This window comes from Rhamphochromis sp. 'chilingali' (assembly GCF_963969265.1).
Source record: "Rhamphochromis sp. 'chilingali' genome assembly, chromosome: 8".
Lineage (NCBI taxonomy): Eukaryota > Metazoa > Chordata > Actinopteri > Cichliformes > Cichlidae > Rhamphochromis > Rhamphochromis sp. 'chilingali'.
The window spans coordinates 36,438,698-36,456,456 of NC_137935.1; the positions used below are offsets into that span (position 1 = coordinate 36,438,698).

The 17,759-nt window shown below is 38.7% G+C and overlaps 1 protein-coding gene across 2 annotated transcripts in view; it reads left to right on the forward strand.

The window, feature by feature from the left end:
- The first annotated feature begins 1,219 nt into the window (after nucleotides 1-1,219).
- The window catches only part of nlrx1 (NLR family member X1), a 28,876-nt gene continuing 12,336 nt past the window's right edge, over nucleotides 1,220-17,759 (forward strand). Inside the window, exons 1-7 of one of the 2 annotated variants that reach the window (XM_080889217.1) lie at nucleotides 1,220-1,609; nucleotides 1,964-2,017; nucleotides 3,518-3,636; nucleotides 5,318-5,708; nucleotides 14,632-14,863; nucleotides 15,762-16,926; nucleotides 17,231-17,414. In XM_080889217.1, the coding sequence (XP_080745343.1) occupies nucleotides 1,998-2,017; nucleotides 3,518-3,636; nucleotides 5,318-5,708; nucleotides 14,632-14,863; nucleotides 15,762-16,926; nucleotides 17,231-17,414 (2,111 nt within the window). In that variant the 5' untranslated portion in view covers nucleotides 1,220-1,609; nucleotides 1,964-1,997. The remainder of the gene's footprint in view (nucleotides 1,610-1,963; nucleotides 2,018-3,517; nucleotides 3,637-5,317; nucleotides 5,709-14,631; nucleotides 14,864-15,761; nucleotides 16,927-17,230; nucleotides 17,415-17,759) is intronic. The other variant, XM_080889218.1, reaches the window with a different exon arrangement.

Here is a 17,759-nt window from a genome sequence, read left to right on the forward strand (position 1 = left end):
AGAGCTGCTTCCTAGAGAGAGAAAAAGAGTACAAGATAACTTCACTCAGAGATGGAGAAAGATGGAAGAGGAGAGGAGTGGTAATATTTAAAGGAAGGACTGCTCAGTGGTAATTAATAAACTGGAAATTTAAAGTTTGTAAGTTCTCATTTTTAAATCAGATATTGGATCTGACTATGAAGTTTAGTTATGTTTTTTCATATTTTGAAAATCATGTTCAGTTTGAACATGATTTGGGATAAACAGGTTAGGTTGTTGTGATGGATTTAAAGTAAAGAATAGTGTGCTGGGTTGGTGTACAGCAGCAGCTATAGTGTTCCTGTTGTTCTTGTTGCAAAAAGGGTATCAAAGATTGATTTGATGATGCTTAGATCCATTCACTCAATTCCACCTTCATACCAACTTTATATGTCTAGTATAAAGACAGCAACAGTGTAGTGTCAGTGTAGGGGAGGGAAATCAGCCAAGACAGCTCATGAAACATCTTCTTACACCTCTTTAAATTCAGACATCCAAGTCCACAATGAACAGCAGCAGCACAAATCAGTTGATCACAGCCTGTACAAAAAGGAAACCTACTGGAGCTCAAAATAGAAATTCTTGTCAGCTGGCGTTCTTTTCCCCATGCTTAGCCAACCAATACAACCAATTTTAGGGTTTCTCCACCTCCTGAATCCCATTGTAACCCCTGACCGTACTCATTTGCTGTTTCAATTAGGAGGCAAAGTCAGCATCTACAATATAGGCAACAGAAAACAGAGCCCTTTTTTCTCCTTATTTTTCACTACTCCTGTTCTATATAATTGATTGAAGCTAAATGACTTCATTAGAATTAAAATTTAGACTTAATTTTTTGGGTTTTGCTTACCTGGATGATTGAACATGCATGTTTTCATTAAGAGAAATAAAGTTAGTGCTTTAATCACTTAGTGATTTGCTCAACTGTATGAAGCCTGTTGACATAGTGAAAGATTTTTTTTAATGTTAGAAGACAACTAATAATGGTCATGAATATGAATAATGGCAAGGAGGTTTTCTAAAGACAAGATATATAGATATATAGAGAAATAGCTATCTATCTATGAATGTTTTTAAATACTTCTAGTAGTTACCCGTGTTTCCATTGTAACTCCAGCCACTCCAATAAATCGCTGGAGCTGAGCTGTGATGTCATCACGCCCGCGTCCTCCCATGGAAGTCTAGACTCCCGAGTGAACTTACTAAGTACAAACTAGCAAATAGGGAAATTGCGTACTTTAGTTGGTCAGATTTTTATTACGTTGCACTTCTTAGCCCTCGTGATTTTTCCGACACACATTTCCTCGACCTTGATCTTCCTTGATGTTTTCGATCGAGGTTATGGAAAGGTGGATAAGAGTTACGTTTTGGACTGCTTGTCGTCAGCACTACCGGAAGTTGAAACATGAAACTCATCGACGGTGAAGCGGAAGAATGACAGTCGGTGTGATACATATGTTTCTGTGTGTCAAGTCCTTAATGATACTGGACAAATTTGAAAATTTGAAAACCTAAAAGGAAACGGCATACTGCATGCGTTAAGCTACTTTCCTGGACAACGTGTGGTCGGGAGACGAACGATAAGACGGTGGTATGTCTTATTGTATTTTATGTGTAGTTTGCATGATTGTTAGCTATGAGACAGTGGCATTTGCAGAAGAGACGCAGACGCTATATGTAGTCTAAGCAGAGTTATTATATTCTTAGAAATACCAAAATATGTCTAAATAAATATGAAGGCTATCACAAAGGGGGCTGGTGACGTGTTAAATAAAGACATCTTGTGGAATTTGGTGAGAAACAGTATTTCGTTTCAGGCTGGGTAACACCATACGAAATGACAATAAACGTCTTGAGTCTTAAGAAAACAAATGCATGCAGATGTATGCAGATGTAAGATTGTTTTTGCATCAGTTGTGTGACTTTATGCTTTAACTGTTAACAGAAAACTTCCCGAGACAAAGAAGCAGCAGAAAAGGATGAATCTCCTCCCCCACAGGTTGGTGATTAACTGAACCTTGATGCCTAGTGACTTAAAGGCCCTGGCATAGTAGTGGGGATGTACGATATATCGAATATACTCGATATATTTCTATGTACGACGGTTAAAAGGGCATATCTTAAGCTGTCCTGCAGATAATTCACTGTGAGTTATTTTTCTCCCACACAGCGCAAATGCATCATTAATTCCACCCTCCCAACTGGAAAATTTTTCTACCCAGCACACTGTTTATATACTATGTCTTTTTATATACTACCATATAGGGAAAAATATGGCGATAGCGGGAGTTTCAGAGCGAGGGAATGAGACTCACTGTCATTTGGATTCACTGCTAAATGTAACAGTACAGTCAATTTAGAACAGGTCACTTACTAACCGGAAGGTTGGTCGTCCATTCCCAGTCTGCCCAGTCTGCATGTCCCAGATAATCTGGGACTCCCCACCATTTGACCTTAGAACTGAAGAAGCTTCTCGGATGAGAGGTGAAATGTCTTCAAGTAACTTAAAGAAGTCCAGACGCTTTTCTTTGCAAGCTCCTTTGACTACTTCTATAAACTGTATTTATTATAACTGTATTTATTATAGTAGCAACAGCACCCCCCTTAGTCAGTGTGCAATATCACCGATCAAACGGCACCTCACTCTGTGTGTGTGTGTGTATGTGTGTGTGTGCATGCGTGCGTGTTGCCAAAAGAGGATCAACAAGCTACTGAATCATGGAGTGTACTTATGTACTTACTGATTTACACACTGCTTCTGCATTTCGGCTTGTTAAATAAGTAGTGGAAGGTGTGTAAACTGCTAGGACATGTCATAACTTAGGACCAGTGACTACATGTGTAGTCACTGGAAAGTTAGTTTCATCTTTATGTCAGCACTCATAGAAACAGGCTTTGCTCAATGTTTCTGTTGAGTGTGTGAAAAATGTGCAAGAAGTTGAGGTATGTTAGGCTGTGTAGAGACATTGTCCATACAATAGTTGATGTGACTATTTTCCACAATGGGATGTAGTAAAGAACCACCATCTACTTGTGGCAAATGTTAATGCAAATGCAAAGTATTATGCAGAATAATATTAATATGCTGTTAATCGTTTTATGAATTTCACTTTTTTGTAAACGACGACTGGTGTCATTCATTTAAACTGGTTCATATTTCCATTGTTTTCTTTGTTTGTAATAAAGACCCAACAGAATTCTTAGGAACCTTGCAGGAAGTTTCTCAGAGCAAAAGTAGACAGGTTTCATTTGTGTTTATATTAATTGTGTGCAGTTGCGTAAAAGTCAGTGCTTTGGAGGTGTAATAACTTATATCTGCTGCAATATGCAAACAACAGCTTGTTCCTACATGTTATTCCTTAGCGTGATTATCAGATTAAGTAAGCAGCAAAGTAATGAAAGCAAGTTGTGCTTGAAATGTTGTTCTCTGTGCATTTGTATTTTATTAAGGTTGTAAGCAACAGCTGAACTAATTGGCATGATGCATTATTTTTTCCAGACAGATGAGTCATCTACTCAAAACATGGAGGATGTGGCAGATGGGAATGGAGGCTGCACCCTGGCCAGTCTCTGGTTTTTACTGCAGGAAGTTTACTACCTCAAACTCTTTAGAACCAGGTCCACACTTCAGTTCATTTTCTCAGTTATTGTCTCTTAAATGCAATATCAGTCAATTGTTTGGTAGTAATGTCACAGTACTTTGTAGAACAGTACAATGATGGTATTTCCTTGTTACAAAATAAGGCCTGCAATATGGGCCTTTTGCCCTTTCATTTTTTACAAAGTTGTTTTACATTGTACATTGTTGTTGTACATCACTTAGCCGTAATAGACTGGGGTGTTCTTGTTACCCTACTGGGTGGGAGGGCGACATGAACACCCAAGTTTATGAATACAATAACTCGGGTGGAGTTTCAAATGGATACCCTAGGTATACAGCACTGTGCAAAAGTTTTAGGCTGGTGAGAAAAAATGCTGTAAACAAAGAATGCTTTCAAAAATGAAAGTGTTAATCAAAAGTGCCGATGCTTCCATCCAGCAGACGCTTTCACAGCATCGGGTCCCGATCCTCCAGACTGCGAAATAGCTTTTTCCCGCAAGCCATCAATCTCACTACCGGCTCTCCCACCACACACACACACACACACACAAACAAACAAACAAACAAACAAACAAACAAACAAACAAACAAACAAACAAACAAACAAACAAACAAACAAACAAACAAACAAACAAACAAACAAACAAACAAACAAACAAACAAACAAACAAACTGTTAACTGACTCTATTGCACTCCCCGTACACTGCCTTTGTAATGGAGATGCTGCTTATGGACAGTCATTACTCTCAAGAATTCTGCTCATGTTTACAAGTTGCTACACTGGTCACTTTAAATCACTTCAAGGTGACCTTAAGCGTCAAACTGTAAATTGTAAATTTCAAATAAATTGTTACTGATCCCTTTGCCCCTAGTCCTGAATTGTATATTTATTTTCTACTCTTGTTATATTTGTTTGTTTTTACACTGATGCACCTGGAGCCTTGTCATCTCGTCTCTCTATATACTGTACTGTATATAGCGGAGATGACAATAAAGTGTAATTTGACTTTGACTAATCAACAAAATGCAGTGAATGTACAAAAGCGAAATTGAAATCAAATCAAGATTTGGTGTGACCACCCTTTGCCTTCAAAACAGCATCAATTCTTCTAGGTACACTTGCAAACAGTTTTTGAAGGAACTCGGCTGGTAGGTTGTTCCAAACATCTTGGAAAACTAAGCACAGATCTTCTGTGGATGTTTCCTCGCACCTTTCTGTCTCTCCCAGACACACTCAATGATGTTGAGATCAGGGCTCTGTGGGGGCCATACCATCACTTCCAGTACTTTTTGTTCTTCTTCACACTGAAGATAGCTCTTAATGACTTTGGCTGTATGTTTGGGGTCATTGTCCTGCTACAAGAATACATTTGGGGCGAATAAACAATCATTTATATTTCTGAAAGCATTCATTGTTTACAGCATTTTTTCACGCCTGCTTTAAACTTTTGCACAGTACTGTGTATACTAAAACATTTGAGTAGTGTGGATCTCAGTGATCTCAAACTCAAGGTCAGAGTCCAAAAAGGAAGGAGGAAAAGACTTTTTCACAGCACTGTACATCAGGATAAAACAGATTCAATTTGATCATTGTATTAAATTAATTATTGCATTACCACTTTAATAAGGTTTCATCACATCTGAGAAAATCCACCACTTAAAGAATAAAAACACCTTCTTTTTCTTTCTCTCTATAGACCCAATAGAGATCCACAAGAGAAAGCTCCTCCTATGGTTTAGCCACCTTCCTCAGGAGGAAAAACAGTTTGGAGGTTTCTTCAGCCCTGAGACCATGCATGTCGACCCACTGATCCTTGAAACTGATGCTGAGGAGAGGGCAGGACTACTCGGCTCTCCATTCCAAACCCAAACACACTGTAATCGCTCTGTAACTGTGGAACAGCTGTTTCAGCACACTGATACCTGGAGTGATGGCCGGGGGCTCAATGTCCTCATCTATGGTGCTGTGGGAACAGGGAAAAGTACAGTGGTCCGAAAGCTGGTGCTAGATTGGTGTGCTGGCACCACTCTGAGCCACTTTCAGCTGCTGATTCCTTTCTCTTGTGAGGACCTCAGTCAACTGTCAAAGTAAGATGGTTCTCTTACTTTTTATCACATGTAGAAAATTTATAGAGGCACAACTTTATTGATTGGGATTTAATGTACTGGTTGTTATACTTATCATTTTTATTTTCTTAGGTCCTAATATACATTTTAAATCTCTGACAAACAGTGTTTTAGTTTGCACATTACATCTATTTTCTTTTATTTAGTTTAACATTATGAATGCTTTTAACTCTGCCTTAATCGCCTTTCAGTTAAAGTGCAGGAGAACTCAGCAGGAAAAAGGTAGTTCTCTATCCACTATTAGCTTTCCATGTAATCATATTTGGGACAAGCCAGCATCAGCAAATTTATGGTTTTAGACTCATTTAAAGTTGTTGCAAAGATTGCATTCATAGCAGGCTAACAAATAACCACCAAATTGTTTCTTTGTTAACCCTCGTGCATTATTCTGAATTATCCTCCACACTCCTGTACACACGCACACATACACATTGACTTCAGGAGATCAAAATTACAACAAACATAGTACAATTACTAGGGTTGTCAGTAAAATTGATACCTGTATACTGATGCATATTACAAATTACTATGAGATTAAATACAGACCGTCTGTATGAGAGATGCAGCCACACAGCTCATACCCTTGCTAGCAGATGAAGTAGTTCACAACACTGAACACTTTATAAGGAATGTAAGTACATTTTCATTTATATATATTTTTTTCATTCTGTCCTGTCTGGCAGCTTTTGCAATCAGAATTATGATCTGAATGCACTGTGCCAAATGCATTTTGGTTTTCCAAGATATATAAGTGTTAGCCTACCTTCTGCTACTATTTAATCAGTAAATACCAAGTCACAGCAAGCATAGCACGACCTCAAGAATCCTTTTTGTTTTTATTTTTTTCTTGTATTACCTAAGATAATATTAAACGGGTTGTCATCATTGGCGGAGCGGGGGGGGGGCTTACTGGGCTTAAGCCCGGGTTGTTTTGTCAGAAGCCCGGGGTCTTTTGGAGTGTAATTTTTCATAGTTAGATGCCTTTCTGACAACTGTATAAAACAAAAACTACACACAATATTCGAAGCACATAGCGCACACTGTGGGAATTTACGACTGTGCATAAATCCCCCCTAATATTGGTATGATCCGAGCTCAGACACTAAGTGACTGAGCGAGGGGGCGGGGGCAGCTGCTGCCTGTTGGAGAAACGGAGCCAGGCAGACAGAGGAGAACTGAAGTTCGACCAGGTACCAAAGCAAATCATTCGTACTGTACAAATAATGTAAATATGACGGTGTATCACAAAAGATTGATGTCAAACTGATCACTTGACCCATATTACGTTACTTCTCTTCAAGTGAATCAACAAATGGCGAAATGAAAAGCCGAACAACAACAATGCTGTTTCTTTAGAGAGTCTTAGCTTACATGTGTGTTTATTTCATATTTTCAGTTGTTACCCTCCACGGCTAAATAAATCGGTTTCAGTAATGTACTGATATACAAGAATGGACATAAGGGGCTTCTTTCAAAGAAAAAACTCTGGTAGATGTTATTTTATACATTATGCTTTGTATTTTGTTCAGTATATTCCTATGCAAAACAAGCAAAACACAAGAACATTTTTTTACTGTACAACATCAATTTAGAGTAAACTTGTTTTGTTTTGGGCAAATAAATATTGAAATATCTTTTGAATTAATTAAATGTCAGAATAAAGAGAGACAGAGCTTCTATTTTTTATCACTTTCATCAAATTTAGGAGTACATATACACTAAGTTTATTGTTAATTAATAAGAAAACTGCAGACGATTCCATTCTGAGCTGAAGAAGCTTCTGATAGGTTAGCAGAGTCCATGTGAGTAAATTGGTGGCACACCTGCAGATGCATATAAGGCAAAACACAGAGCCTGTTTCTGTGACATGGGAAAATCAAGAGATGTCAACCAAAACACCAGGAAAAGAATTGTGGAGCTCCATAAGTGTGGCTCAGTTTGGAATACAATTTGGTGCCATTTACAATTAAGAAATACAGATAGTTTCTCTCTTTACTCTTAAAGTTAACAAATATGTTTTTTATATTTATCAATCTAAAAAAAAATAAACATTTAGTCTGATTTGATGTTACAATTAAAAAAGTGTTTTTATCTGAAGAGTGTTTAAATATCTGGTTTCAACTGTATATTTGATGATGTTGGTGTTTGGTTTGATTGTCAGCACAAAGAGAGAGAGAGGAACAGAGAGGGAGAGAGAGGAGCAGGGAGAGAGAGAGGAACAGAGAGGGAGAGAGAGGAACAGAGAGGGAGAGAGAGAGGAGAATGAGGACAGAACAGAGAGGGAACAAGAGCAGGTGAGACAGACATCAATCAATCAATCTTTATTTATAAAGCACTTTTCATACAGAAATGTAGCACAAAGTGCTTTACATGGTTAAAAGTAGAGATGGACCGATCCGATATTACGTATCGGTATCGGTCCGATACTGACCTAAATTACTGGATCGGATATCGGAGAAAAATAAAAAATGTAATCCGATCCATTAAATATCACGAAAGCACCTCACAAAACTTGCAACACGCCGTAACTCGCCTCAGAACGTTAGCACGTCGGAGCAGTATGCATCACGTGATAGAGCGGCTGTGGCATGCGGGACCTGTCGGTGGTCTGGATAGCATGTGGAGCTTCGCTAGCAACCCGGCATTTCATCTCCGACAAAGTTATCCCCGAGAGAAGTAAAGCAAGTGTGTAAGTCCATCTCTGAATGTTTGTAAAGCATTCCTGCGTTAAGCTTAACAAGCAATATATGGAGCGACTGCCTCTTCTTGCTGCTACTTCAATCATGAAACTGCTTAACGATCAGCTGATCGGCTTTTCTGTCGCGAGTCCGTGTCTCTTCTTTGTTTTTGGCCCACTTTGCACCAGAAAGAGGAAACCAGCAGCTGAACAACAGCAGCACGTTTAAGCTTGATCAGCTGTTGTTAGAATTTATTTAATATTACTTTCTACTCCAGGATCTTTTTCTACGTAGCTGACGCTGGTAACTGTGCAGGGGCGGATCTAGCAAAGTTTAGCCAGGGGGGCCGATAGGGCATGAACAGGGAAAAGGGGGCACAAAGACATACTTTTCTTTCTTATTCTCATTTAAAATGTCTAGCTTTTAATAAATAATTATCTGAATCTTACACCCAAAGTTTTAATTTGATGCAAAATTAATAGAAGTCCATTACTGTATATAGTAACTATTAAGTCTAATATATATACCCTAGTAAGCTATAGTACTTTTTCCTTTGGGAAGGTACCATCTGTGCAGTCTGCAATTTTGTTGAAGAAAGATGTTGAATCTATTTAATATTTCTTGAAAAATAATTGATTTCTGTGCATTTTTTTTCACACTGCATCAAATTAAGGTTGATTACGTCGATTAAGCATCATGAGGTGGAGCGTGAGGGGTGGTTCCCTATTTTTTATTTATTTATTTTTGTTGTTGCTGGGAGTTGGAACCCTATTAGTTAGGTTGCTTAATATTTACGCTAAGTACTCTTTAAAATACCAGAATAGGGAGGATGGTGTAGGTTTAAGTTTATTAGATTGATCAGTATTGCTGAACTATGAAATTTTTTTTTTTTGCATACAGGTATAACAGAATAGCATTTAGTGTAGTTGTTGTTTTAAACTTGAGTATGAACTTATATAAAATGCAGCAAGATATTTAAAAAACAGTTTTGTTGATTAAAAAACACTATATCGGATTCATATCAGTATCGGCAGATATCCAAATTTATGATATCGGTATCGGACATAACAAAAGTGGTATCGTGCCATCTCTAGTTAAAAGCAGCCTACCCCACCCCATCCCGCCCTCCAATTCACTCCCCACACTCTCATTAACATAAGCGGTCATGGATACATACCCCCCCCCCCCCCCCCACACACACACACACACACACACACACACACACACACACACACACACACTTGAAAAGTAAAATTGGGCTGGGCACACATGAACCAGGTGAGGGAACACTATCACGCGGAGCCGGTCACAGACCGCAGCCTCCAGGCCGGGCACACAGCTGGAGGGAGGCAAAGAAGCCCCCCAACCAGGCTGAGAAGACCCACAGAGCCGCAGCAGCCACGGTCGATCACAACCCCGGTGCAGAGAGCCCCCTCCGAGGAAACACTGGAGATATGACCTAATAAGAGTATATACAGAATAAAAAGATAAAATACAATAAATATTATGTAGGACCTAATTTAATAATATAAATAGAATAACAGGATAACATCGAATAAATAAACATTAAGTAAAAGCTAAATTAAAAAGGTGGTCTTGAGCCTGTTCTTAAAAACATGTACGTTCTCTGCGGCATTGAGCTCCTCCGGCAGGCTGTTCCACAGACGAGGACCATACCACTGAAAAGCTGCCTCTCCGTGAGTATGTGTCCTGACTTTAGGAACGATCAAAAGGCCAGTACCAGAGGACCTCAGGGTCTGCGAGGGTTCATATGATAGAAGCAGATCTGAAAGATAAGAAGGCCCAAGACCATTAAGACATTTAAAACCAATAAAAGAACTTTAAAATCGATCCTGAAACACACGGGGAGCCAGTGCAGCGATTCTAAAACCGGTGTAATGTGGGTCCGCCCTCTGGTCTTCGTCAGCACACGAGCTGCAGAGTTTTGTAAAAGTTGTAAAGGAGAAATATTCTTTTTGGGAAGACCAGAGAGCAGGGCATTACAGTAATCAATGCGACTGGTAATAAAAGCATGCATCAACATCTCCATGTTGGCCTGAGAGAGAGTAGGGCGGACTCTGGCTATATTTTTTTAGATGATAAAATCCAATTTTGGTTACATGTTTAATATGTGGGATAAAACCAAGCTCAGAGTCGAAAATAACACCCAGGTTTTTCACTTGTAGCGAAGGACATAGTGAAAATGCCTGTAATTTAGACAAGAGTTTCTCTCTCTGAGCCTCAGGACCGACGATTAAAACTTCAGTTTTGTTCTGGTTAAGCTGTAAAACGTTTTCTGCCATCCAAGATTTTATATCTAGAATACAGTTAAAAAGGGCATCCATTGGTCTGGTGTCATCAGGAGACACGGAGATGTACAGCTGAGTATCATCAGCGTAACTGTGGAAGTTCACTCCATGCCTCCTGATGACACCGCCAAGAGGGAGCTTATACAAATTAAAAAGTACAGGGCCTAAAACCGACGCTCGGGGCACACCACAAGTCATTTTATGGATCTTAGAGGAGCATGTATCCATACTCACCATAAAAGTTCTGTCTGAGAGATGGGAAGTGAACCAGTTGTGTACAGCACCAGAGAGGCCCACCATGTGTTTCAGTCTGTTTAAAAGAATAGCGTGGTCTACTGTATCAAAGGCTGCGCTTAGATCCAGTAGCACCAGGACTGAGAGCTTTTGGGCGTCCCAGTTATATCTAAGATCATTTAAAACCTTTAGGAGAGCAGTCTCTGTGCTGTGGTTCACCCTAAATCCAGACTGGAATATCTCCAGGATCTGTCTATCATTTAGAAAATCATTAATCTGAATAAAAACAAGTTTTTCTAAAATTTGACTTAAAAATGGTAAGTTGGATACAGGTCTGTAGTTATTAAAATCATTACAATCCAAATTGCTCTTCTTCAGAAGGGGCCTCACCACTGCCGTTTTAAAGGCAGCAGGGAAGACACCCAACTGAAGAGAGCAATTCATCAAGCTCAACTTCAAAAAATCCATAAAGTGTTTTAAAAAGTAAAGAGGGGATTGGATCTAAAAGACATGTGGTGGGTCTCACTTTGAACTTTCTTAAGGTTCTCAGCATTAACCACGACAAACCTGTCCAGTGTCTCCTCAGATACAATAGAGCCCTCAGATATGTTTAAAATCATATTGCGAGAAGATAAAATATCAGATCTGATGGCGCTGATTTTTCCCCTGAAGTGGTCTGCAAACTGCTCACAGAGCGAGTCTGTGGGGTTCTTTGGGAGCTGTTAAAACCTGGGTTAAATAAATAATCTATGGTAGAAAAGAGGACCTTGGGATTATTTTTGTTATTACTAATTATTTTGGAAAAGTATGAATTTCTTGAATTCCTTAGTGTATTATTGTACATTTTAAGTTGCTCGCAAAGTATTTGATGGTTGATTGCATTTTAATTTTTCCTCCATCTCCTCTCTGCTGCCCTTAAGTTTTTTGACTTCTTCGTTTCTCCATGGTGATGCATGTTCTTTTTGGTGGTGAGTGGAGCAACGGAGTCAAGGCTTTTCTTCAATTTGCTGTTAAAATGATTAAAAATAAAATCGCAGGGTTCAGGTAAAATCACAGGGGGGGCATTCATCTAAAACCCTGGTATAATTTGCAGCCACTTCAGAGGTTAGATAGCGCCTCCTCACAGTTCGCACCGAACATGTTAGTCAAATGGTTGTTTACCAAAAGTATCACCGTATCATAGGTCCTCATGTATCTCGTACCTAGTGTTTCTTTTTAGGTTTGTTATTTTTCAAATTCTATATTTATTAAGTTATGCAGGATTGTTTGCACAACAAGGCTAAATAATTATATAAATGTTTCTGAATCTAAATAGTGGACTTTGGTAGAATTAAAAAATAAGTGTAGTGCAGGTCTATGATGATTTTAGTGCTACTATCATCTAGTTTTGATTCTGGTTCTGTCTTGGTTAAATCCTGCTCTGGGTCTGGTTGAATTGGGGTTTAGTTCTTGTGTCTTGATGCAGCCCCGACTTTGTTCTGCCTTGCTGCTTATTTAAAAAAACTAGTTTAAGGTGTCCTGCATATGTGATATATATTTTTCCCTATATGAAGTCATTCCTTTTTGAACAAAACTCAAAACAGAGCCTATTAATCTTTCAGTCATTTCTGACACCCCCCCACACACACACACACACACAATCCCACATAGGGCTGTGTGATATGACCAAAATCTCATATAAGACATCTATCGTCCCGATAACGATATAAATCACAAAAATGTAAAATTTTCTGTAAATTCTGTGAATCTCGGGCAGCTCGACTTGCTTTGAAGTGTTTCCAGCTGCGCGTCCTTTACCCGGAGTCGAGTGTTTTAACCGATGCATGAAACTATACATTTTTAGACATAAGTTGTAACGGCCGCCGTTTTCTTTGTATTTATTACACGGCGTGCTGTGGGGAAAAGCCTGTTCTAACGTTTGAGTCTAAGGTTTATTTTTTAGCACCTGGTGGCTCTTTTTTACTTCTCATCTGTAAATAATCTGCTCGTTCACGTGATTCAGTTCATTTTGAAAAGTCTTAACAGGATCTTGAGCTTTATTGTGAAAGGTTTATGTGGAAAATAAACAAGCGGACACGCGATGGTTTTACCGTCGTTGTTGCTAACGACAATGCATAAAAACAGGCGCTTGTCCGTCCGTAGTGTGGCTATATTAAATATAAGAGAAAGAGAAATGAATATAGCCACTACAGTGACCATCAAAACGATGAAAAAATATTGCCGTAAACAGTTTATTTTGCGACACCACGAAACAAACGATAGCATAAAATGAAACGATAGACGTTTTTATATCGTTATCCGATATATATCGTTATATCGAACAGCCCTACTCTGTTGTACAGGAGCTGCTGATGTTACTGGGCCTGGAGCACGTTTTCTCATGATAACCTCCCCAATGTGCGTAGCTTTGCACTCAGGTCCAAAACGTGAATTTAGTTGAATTGAATTCTTCCCTGGGTTTAGACTATTATTTCATGTCACTGAGCGTTCAAACGTTAAAGTAATTTGCCCGAATCAACAGTAACACATGAAAGTCGGTCCTACTGAAGAGGAACAACTATATACAAGTATCATTTACTTTTAAGTGGCAGAAAAATTCCAAAAGCAAAATTTCTATGAGCTTAACAAGTATCTGTTAAGGTCATTTATCTACAGTTTGCCAGATAAACTGTAAGTTCTCATTTGTTAAATTAGATATTGGATCTGAATATAATTTGAAGTTTTGCTTTTTGATATTGAGAAACGTCCTGCAAAATGAACTGAATTATACTAACTTTGTGTTTTTCATATGCTAACTGAAAATATTCTTCAGTTTAGTGCAGGACAAACACGTTGGCTTACTGTACTCTAACAGATTTACAGTGAAGCACTGTGTTGGACTGGTGCACAGTGCAGTGTTTATGTTAAGACTTAAGTTAAATCAACTGTGGTAGAGAGTAATTTGAATTTAAGCTGATAATGCTCAGATTCATTCACAGTATAATGTCAGTGTAGTCGTGGATAGAAATAAGCCAGCACAACTCATTAAACATCTTATGTTGAATTCAGGTTTTTAAAACCACAAAAAGTAAACCTCAGAGCACTACAAGCAGAAGCAGGCTAGATGATCACAGACACTACACTAATCTATTCTTAGTGATTTTTGCACAAATGCTCAACAGAAGCAATTGTCCAACAACCTTCTAATTAGTGGATGACCTGGCCTAAATGCCTTTTCATCCAGGCCTGCTGGATAGGCCTTTGTGGGTGGACTTCATCTAAATAATGTGTGGCAAAATGTTTCTTCCGCCTGTAAACCCTATGTTGAGATAAACTTCAACAACAAATTCAACTTCAAAATCAGCTGAATGATTGTGCTTGCATGTTAAAGCAGTTTTGCTGCATGATTTCAAGTGTCAACTTTTATGAGAAGGCAGTCATTTCTGCAAAAGAAGCAAAATGTTGGCCTTTACCATCTCTAACCTTGAATTAAAAGAATGCTTTTTTTAAATTTTCCAACAGCGTTACTGGGAGTGTGCTAGTTCCGAAATAATCTGAAAATATTGCAAAATCAATCTTTTTTTTTGTATTCTTCTATAATTTCATTTGATTGATAAATTTGGCAACCCAAAGTGTCACATTGTTATTTTATGATTCTAAAGACTCACATTCTCTTTTACACAGGGTTACGTCTCTAAGAGACCTGGTGAGCAGGAAGTACCTACACCTGAAAAAACACCCCCTTCTAAGTGGGGAGGGAAAACAGGCCAAGGATGTGCTCTTCCTTTTCAATGGAATGGAAAAGATGCAACTGGATTTCCGAATTGGAGCCTCAGAGCTTTGCAGTGATCCTAATGAGGGACTGCCTCCAAGTGTAGTTGTTGTAAACCTGCTAAGAAAGTATCTGTTGCCTGAGGTAAGAAAAAACCAAAAGGGGTTAACTAAAGGTAGTGATTAAACAAAAAATGGCTAAAGCTAATATGTACCCCCACTCCAGGTTTTTGTTTCATTTCAAATCTGACCAGGTTCTTGTCTTTTATTTAAAACTACAAGCAAAATGAATAAAAGTAACATTTAGCAAAAGAGTGAGTTTAGAAAAGTATGCTAATAATTAAAAAAAATCGTATTATTTTTAATATTACACATATTACACTGAACACATGCAGTTTTTAATGCAGTACGTTAGTTAATCCCAGGAGAGATTTGTTCTACTACGTTTTACATCCTTTGATCATTCTCTTAGTTTTTAGGTGTGAACACAAAATAAAGATGAAAACAAGCGCAAAGCGACTTTAAACCGATTACCAGAGTAATTCTACTTTAGAAACATGAACAGGTAGACACGGAGGCTGCACCCTGACTGTTCATCCGTTTGGTACCTTTATGACCTATACTTGAGATGTTATGTTACTGGCGGCATGTGTCTGTTTGGATTAATCAAACAGTTAGGATTGGAAAATTTGACCAGTCGTGGCCTTAAGTCCAACTTTGACTTAAAAAGTTAATCACTTCTGTCTAGTACTGGAATATAGAAGCGCGGGATTATTAGGCAGAGGATTATGATTTTAAACCCGTTGAAAATAAAAACTAAAAACACTTCAAATACATCATGTTCTTAAGAAAGTATAACGAGTAATTTAGATCCAGATAGCTTTGTCGTTCCAAATGCCTTGAGGCAACTATTGTGATTTCGGCGCTGTATAAATAAAATTTAATTGAACTGAAGTGTAGTATGAATTTTCAGCCTTGTTTGTTAGATTGTAAGTCCCACTGTTTGTAAATGGCACTTATTGTTTACTTTATATGTTTCACAGGCCAGCATCTTGATTACGGCAAGACTGTCTGCTTTGGACTGTATCCCTCAGAAGTATGTTACTCGTTACGCACAGATACGTGGTTTTAATGACCCATCACGCCAGCGGGCGTACTTCACCAGTCGCCTTCTAAAGCAGAGTGACACTGCACATAACCAAGAGGCCCAGGATCTTGTAGAACTGCTTTACCTCAACCTCCAGAGAGAAAGCCAACTTGCTGCTGCATGTTTCCTTCCATCGTACTGCTGGCTCACTTGTGCAACCTTACACTTTCTGCGTTTTACCAATACCAAAGCCCCCATCCGCACTCTAACTGGCATATACACAAGTTTCCTCAGGCTCAATTTTGGGGGTGAAGTGCTCGGTACAGGAGCAGGGACGGACATGCCCATTCAGGAACACCAAAGTTCTCTGATGTTATATGTTGTCCGTACAGTAGGTAAGCTTGCATTTGAAGGTGTGACATACAAACGCACATCCTTCTCAGAAGCAGAACTAGAGCAGTGGATAGGAGGGAAGACAAAGACAGATGAGGAGCTTCATCAGCTGGCCATGTTCCGCACCGATGTACTAGACTTCTTTTTGGCTCCTTCCATAGAAAGTGGTAAATCTATATCACAAGACCTAAGGGAAAACAATGAGAAGCAGTATGTGTTTGCTGTCCCAGCCATGCAAGAATACCTGGCAGCACTCTATGTAGTTCTAGGAGAGAACAAATCCGCTCTTGAGAAGCTCACCAAGAAAGTATCTGTGGCCATTGGTCAGGCAAGTGAGGATGTCAATGCCCTTGTTAACATCTTTTCTAAGTTAATTCCCCTCCGAATTTTTGCAGTATTCAATCTTCTTAAGCTTTTTCCAAAGCTCTATGAGAAAATCAGCAGTCTCAACAAAGGCAGTATAGCCAGAACCATGGCAGCTGAGCTGTTCCACACTGAGGATAGCTACAACGAGGATGTCCTTGACCAGGTAGAGCAAAACCTTGTAGGAGTCCATGGCCCACAGCAACAGCAGTACAGTGAACGTCAACCTTTTGAGCTGTACCCTATCTTCATGGGTGGGCTATTGCACTATGGTAACCGTGTGCTTCTCCAACAACTTGGCTGCAGCATTCAAAGCACCACTGTGGCCCAGATCACCCATGCCATTAGGAAATACCTTGTTAGAGGTAAAAAAACAACAACAACAACAACAACAACAACAAAAAAAGTTCTCTTGTGAAACAAAGTACTTAATCTGCCTACAGAGTAATGTTCTGTAATTGCTAAAGCTTTAACAGTTACAAAACATATATTTATCGTTAGAACTTTACAAAAGTATTAGAAAACAAGAAACTGAACATAAAACTCAGATTTACTTGTAAACATTTATGTGATATGAGATAAATGAACTAGATAGAAATTGTGTCTGTAATTGGTGTATGGCAACCCATATTGCATATTTTCATGTAGTATGTGTTCTTTTGATACTAGAGCTTAACAAGCCACAACCACCAGAAGAGCTGATGGATCTGTTGGTCCTTCTATATGAGTTCCAGAACCCCAGACTGACTGCAGAGGTTGTAACTTCAATCAGAGCTATCCGCCTCACCAACATTCGTATGACTTCACTTAAATGTTTCATACTGAGTTCTGTGCTTTCCTGCACCCCTGCAAGGTAAATTATTATTTGAAGGAACTGGATTAGAGATCGACTGACTGTGTATGTGTATGTTATGTCAAAAGAGGTGGAAATACATCTTTTACATCCGAGAGATGGTAAAAGAATCAGAATCAGAAAGGGTTTTATTGCCAAATGTTGAGAAGGTATACAATATTAGGAAATTGCTTTGGTACTTAGTGCGAAACATACTGTAAAACAAACACTTAAATGAACATAAAAATTCAAAGTAAAAGTGCTAGGCAGATAGATGTATACATAAATACAGGTGAAATGCAGGCAAAAGGTCTCTATTTGTGCTTTTGCTAACAGTAAATAATTTGTGTTGTTAATCAAAGATAT